Source organism: Numida meleagris, chromosome 31 (genome assembly GCF_002078875.1).
Source record: "Numida meleagris isolate 19003 breed g44 Domestic line chromosome 31, NumMel1.0, whole genome shotgun sequence".
NCBI lineage: Eukaryota > Metazoa > Chordata > Aves > Galliformes > Numididae > Numida > Numida meleagris.
In genome coordinates this window covers 68,770-74,287 of record NC_034436.1, presented here as the reverse complement: position 1 = coordinate 74,287, position 5,518 = coordinate 68,770, and the positions used below count along the sequence as shown (strand labels likewise).

The window sequence follows — 5,518 nt, the reverse complement described above, 5'->3', positions numbered from 1 at the left end:
CCACTCCCCGCCCCGCCGGACCGGGGCCACCCCCGCCTATGGGTCGCCGCCGGGGCGAGGCCTGAGCGGGCCCCGAGCACCCGGAGCCGCGATGGGAGTGGCCGTGGGCTGAGCCCCCACCCAGGTACCTCGGGGAGGGGAGGGGAGGGGCCCTTGGGGTGCGGGGACGGATGGGGGGAACGGGGGGCGGATGGGCCGGGCTGGGTGGTACTGGGCTGTACTGGGCCCTGCTGTGCTGTCATGGACTGTGCTGGGCTGTGTTGGGTGGTAATTGGTGGCACTGGGTGGTACTGGGCTGTGCTGGGTGGTACTGGGCCGTATTGGGCCTTGTTAGGTGGTACTGGGCTGTATTGTGATGTGCTGGACTATACTGGGCAGCACTTGGCTTATACTGGGTGGTACTGGAGCCTACTGGGCAATGATGGGCTGTGATGCTCTACACTGGGCTGTGTTGGGCCTTACTAGGCGGTACTGGGCTATGCTGGGATGTGCTGCTCTATTCTGGGCAATACTGGGACGTATTGGCCCCTGCTGGGCTGTACTGGGCAGTAGTGGTGGTACGGGACTATACTGGGTGGTACTGGGCTCTGCTGGGTTATATTGGGCAGTACAGGGCTTTGCTTTGCTAGGCAGTACTGGGCTCATCTAGGCTGTGCTACTCTGTACTGGCAGGTCCTGGGACCTACTAGGTCCTGCTGCGTTGTGCTGTGCTGGACCCTGCTGGGCAGCACTGTTCTATACTGGATGGTACTGGGAGGTACTGGGCTGTGCTGGGCCTTACTGCAGTGTTCTGGGCCCTATAGGGCTATGCTGGGCCTTACTGGATGGTACTGGGTTGTGTTGGGCTAGGCTGGGCTCTGTTGAGTTATACTGGGGTAGTAGTGGACTCTTCTGGGCTGTGCTTCATTTTATAGGGCTATACTGAATTCTGCTGGACTGTGTTGTGCCTTTCTGGGTTGTACTGGGTTGTACTGGGCCATACTGGACAGTACTGGACTCCTTTGAGCTGTGCTGGGTCCTATTGCGTTATACTAGGTGATGCTGGTCAGTACTGAGTTGTGCTGGGCCTTACTCTGTGGTAGAGATATATTGGGCTGTCCCCAATTTTACTGGGGCATACTGGGTTCTGCTGGACCTTACTGAGTTGTACTGGGCCATACTAGGCTGTGTTGGACTTATACTGGGTCGTGTTGGTTTATATAGGGCTGTGTTGGGCTGTACAGGGCTATGCTGGGCTTATATTGGGCTCTCTTGGTTTACACTGGGCTACTCTGGGCCATACTGGGCTGTATTGGACCATCTCAGGCTATATTGGCCCGTACTGGGACCATTTTGGTTTGCACTGGGCCAGAATGGGCCATACTGGAGCATTCTAGGCCATACTGGGCCATCCTACACTATGTTGCAGTACTGTGACTTGTACTGGCCAACACTGGGCTGTGCCCACAGTGACCTTTACTGGGCCGTACTGGGTTGTGTTGGAATGTACTGGACTGTACTGGGCTTTTCTGTGCCTCAGAAAAGGCACAGGCCTCTCTGGGTCATACAGGGCTGTACAGAGGCGTACTGGGGTGTATTGGTGTGTACTGGTCCATACTGGCTCATCCCTTGTCCCACAGGCCCTGTGGCGACACCCGGTCGGGATCAAGATGGAGCTGTGAGACGAGGTACTGGGCTCACGGGATCACTCGTGGTATTGCACATGGGAACCACACACAGGATCACGTGGGCTCACATACAGGATCAGACAGGATCATACAGAGAGTTATGAGATCACATGGGATCGTGCATGGGATTGCTTAGGATCACACAAAGGGTCACATGGGAGTGGGGACAGGATCACACAGGATCTACATGGGATCACACAGAGGATTGCACATGGGATTATGGGATCGTGGAATCACATGCGGGACTGTACATGGATCACACCTGGGATCACACAGGATCGCACCACGGGATCACATGGGACTACTCCGCGTGGAATTATGGCATCACACACTGCATTGCGCATGGTATCATATGGGATCACACACAGGGTTGCATGGGGATGGGTGCAGGACCATACATGGGATTATGGGATCACACCCGAAATAACGTGGGATTGTCTCACACGGGCTCACCCCAACCTCACACCCCTCCCCCGGGCTCACCCCCAGGCCGGCGCAGGATGGCGAAGCTGCTGGTGCCGCTGGTGGTGCTGGGGGCGGTGGCACAGCGCTGCCCCCCGCGCTGCCTCTGTCCCGCAGCTGCCCCCAGCCCCACGCTGCTGTGCGCCCGCACGGGGCTGCTGGCGGTGCCGCCCAGCCTGGACCGCGGAGCCGTGGAACTGCGCCTGGCCGACAACTTCATCGGGGCCGTGGGCCGCGCCGACTTCGCCAACATGAGCAGCCTGGTGCACCTGACGCTGTCGCGCAACGGGCTGCGCCGCCTGGCACCCGGCGCCTTCGCTGACCTGCGGGCGCTGCGGGCGCTGCACCTGGATGGCAACCGGCTGCCGGCGCTCAGCGGCCCGCAGCTGCGCGGCCTGGCCAGCCTGCGGCACCTCATCCTGGCCAACAACCAGCTGGCCACCATCGAGCCCGCCGCCTTCGCCGCCTTCGCCGCCACTGTGGAGGACTTGGACCTGTCGCACAACAACCTGCCGGCGCTGCCCTGGGAGGCGGTGGCGGCCATGGCCAGCCTGGCCACTCTGACGCTGGACCATAACCTGCTGGAGCGCGTCCCCGCCACCGCGCTCACCCGCCTGCCGCGCTTGGCCCGTCTAGACCTGACCGCCAACCGCCTGCGAGCGCTGCCCCCGGTGCCGGGCCCGCCGGGGCCCAGCCTGGCGGCGGGAGGTAACCCGCTGCACTGCAACTGTGAGCTGCTGTGGCTGCGGCGCCTGGCGCGGCCCGACGGGCTGGAGAGCTGCGCCTCGCCGCCGTCACTCGCCGGCCGCCTGCTCTGGGCTGTGCCCGAGGAGGAGCTGGCGTGCCGCGCGCCCCACATCGCCGGAGCAGCTGCCAGTCCCAGCGCGGTGCTGGAAGGGCAACCGCTGCGCCTGGGCTGTGCCGCCAATGGGGACCCTCCGCCCGCGCTGCACTGGTTGGGCCCCGACGGGCGCTTGGTGCAGAACGGCTCGCGGCGGGCACTGGGCGCCGATGGCTCCTTGCAGCTGCGTGTGGCCACGCTGCGTGACCACGGCGCCTTCACTTGCGTGGCCTCCAACGCTGCCGGGGAGGCCGCTGCCCGCGTGGAGGTGGCGGTTCTGCCGCTGCCGGTGCCGCACCGTCACGGGGATGGGGATGGGGAGGCGCAGTCTGGTCCCAGCCCCTCAGACATGGCGCGTGCAGGAGCCAATGAGTCGCTGCCAGCAGGCGCGGAGCGGCGCATCGTGGCGGCGGATCTGACGGCGTCGTCGGCGCGCATCCGCTGGCTGCCGCAGCGCCACGTGCCTGGGCTGCGCATGTTCCAGATCCAGTACAACAGCTCCATCGATGACTCGCTCGTCTACAGGTGGGGCCGTGGGGCATTCCGGAAGGTGGGAGGGGCTGCGAGGCTGCGGAGTGTGGGGCTTGAGGGCATTAGGTGGTGCTTTATGGCGTTGCTCAGATGTGCATGGCATTGCGCAGCATTGTACGGGACTGTGGGGCGTTGCACAGAGCTGTGCACGGCTGTGGGACATTGCATGGTGTTGCACAAAAGCTGTGAGGCATTGCAAGGTATTGCAGAGGCTCAGGCGCGCAGGGCCACGGGCACTGCAGAGCATTGCTCAGGGCTGTGGGGTATTGCACAGGGCAGTGCTGTGCTGTGGAGCTTTGCACGGGGCTGTGGAGTCGCATGGCATTGCACGGGGACAGCAGAGTGTTCGCAGGGTCATGGGGCTCTGCATGGTATTGCACGGGGCCATGAGGAATCGCATGGCATTGCACAGGCCCAGGGGCGTGCAGGGCCATGGAGCACTGCAGAGCATTGCACAGAGCTGTGGAGCATTGCACGAAGCTGTGGTGTGTCTCACAACACCGCACGTGACGATGGGGCCGCGCGGAGCTGCAGAGCAGCGTGGTGCATTGTGGGGGCCCTTGGCTGCCCCCCACCCACCACCCGTTCCCCCCCGCAGGCTGCTGCCCCCCTCCAGCCGGAGCTTCGTGCTGCGGGATTTGGCCGCGGGCCGCGAGTACGACCTCTGCGTCTCTGCGCTCTACGCCGAAGGCACCGCTGCACCACCCGCGTCCCGCGCTCTGGGCTGCGTCCGCTTCGCCACCGCTGGGGGGGCCCCGGGCTGCGCCGCCCCCCGGCCCCATTTCCTGGGGGGCACCGTCATCATCGTCATCGGCGCTGCCATCGCCGCCTCCGTCCTCGTCTTCATCCTCATCCTCACCGCCCGCTACAAGGCCGCCCGCCGCCCGCCCGCCGCCGTCGCCAGCGTCTGCTCGCAGACCAACGGCACCCACAGAGCCCCGGAGCCCGAACCGCCCCCCCCGCAGCCCCTGGCGGTGCCCGCGGTGCCCCCACCCCTGAGCGCTCCTGGCGGCGCCCGCGCGCTGTTCCCCAGCCACAGCTTCCCGCGGCGCGCCCGGACTCGGCGGCATGGATCGCTGCCGCGCCTCGACGCGCCCGACACGCTGCCCGCGCTGCGCCCGTCCTTCGGCAGCACCCACTGGATGCTGGAGAGCACCGTCTGACGGGGGGCGGCACCCCGGGGTGCTGGTGGCGGCGCTGGGGGGTGCCCCTGCGTGCGCCCTTGGGTGCTAGAGGCGGCTCCAGGTGCTGGTGAGCGCCCCTAGGGGCTGGAAGGCAGCGCAGGGTGCTCCTCCGCACCCTTGAATGCCAGTGGACCTTTGGGTGCCCAAATGCAGCCCTGGGTGCCTCCCGGCTTCTTTGGGTGCCAGTGGACACGGGGGGGGGGGGGTCTAAGTATACCCTTGGATGCCCCTCTGCACCTTTAGCTGCTCCTCTGCACCCCTGGGTGCCAGTGGACCCCTTGGGAGTCTGAATGCACCCTGGGCACTGGCGCACCCATGGGTGCAGCTTTGGGTGCTGGAGGTGGCTCCAGGTGCTGGTGAGCAGCTGCGGGTGCCCTTAGGGGCTTGAAAACAGCTGGGGGGGGGCTCCTCTACACCCTTGGGTGCCCCAATGCAGTACTGGGTGCCACTGAACATGGGGGTCCAAACACACCCTTGGATGCCCCTCAGCACCTTTGGGTGCTCCTCTGCGCCCCTGGGTGCCAGTGGACACCACGGGTCTGAATGCCCCAGGGCACCCGCACACCCACGGGTGCCCTCGTGCAGCCTCAGCACCTTTGGGTGCCCCCACCATATGCACCCACTCGGTACCCCCCCGCCCCCGGGGCGCCCTTGGGTGCTCCCCCCCACCCCGACACACGTTGCGCCTGGCCCCCCCCGCGGTGCCTTCGGCCGGGCGGCGGCGGGGGGGCCCCGCGCACGCCCCCGCAATGTCTGCACAGATGACACGAGCCCCGCAGCCCCCCCCGATCTGGCTGGTCTGGATACCCCGCGGGGGTCGGGCCCCCCCCCGC

The 5,518-nt window shown here is 65.6% G+C and overlaps 1 protein-coding gene across 1 annotated transcript; it reads left to right on the top strand.

Annotated features, from left to right (window-relative positions):
* LRFN1 (leucine rich repeat and fibronectin type III domain containing 1) lies at positions 171 to 5,512 on the top strand. The gene is made up of 2 exons (XM_021379031.1): positions 171 to 3,495; positions 4,100 to 5,512. Exons 1-2 carry the CDS (start codon positions 1,778 to 1,780, stop codon positions 4,662 to 4,664), a joined length of 2,283 nt encoding a protein of 760 aa, XP_021234706.1. The 5' UTR covers positions 171 to 1,777; the 3' UTR covers positions 4,665 to 5,512.

Excerpts from the sequence above, each read along its gene's own strand:
- LRFN1 (XM_021379031.1), top strand. The coding sequence starts at position 1,778 with ATGGGATCGTGCATGGGATTGCTTAGGATCACACAAAGGGTCACATGG. Across the intron at positions 3,496-4,099 it reads GATGACTCGCTCGTCTACAG|GCTGCTGCCCCCCTCCAGCC; the intron begins GTGGGGCCGTGG and ends TCCCCCCCGCAG.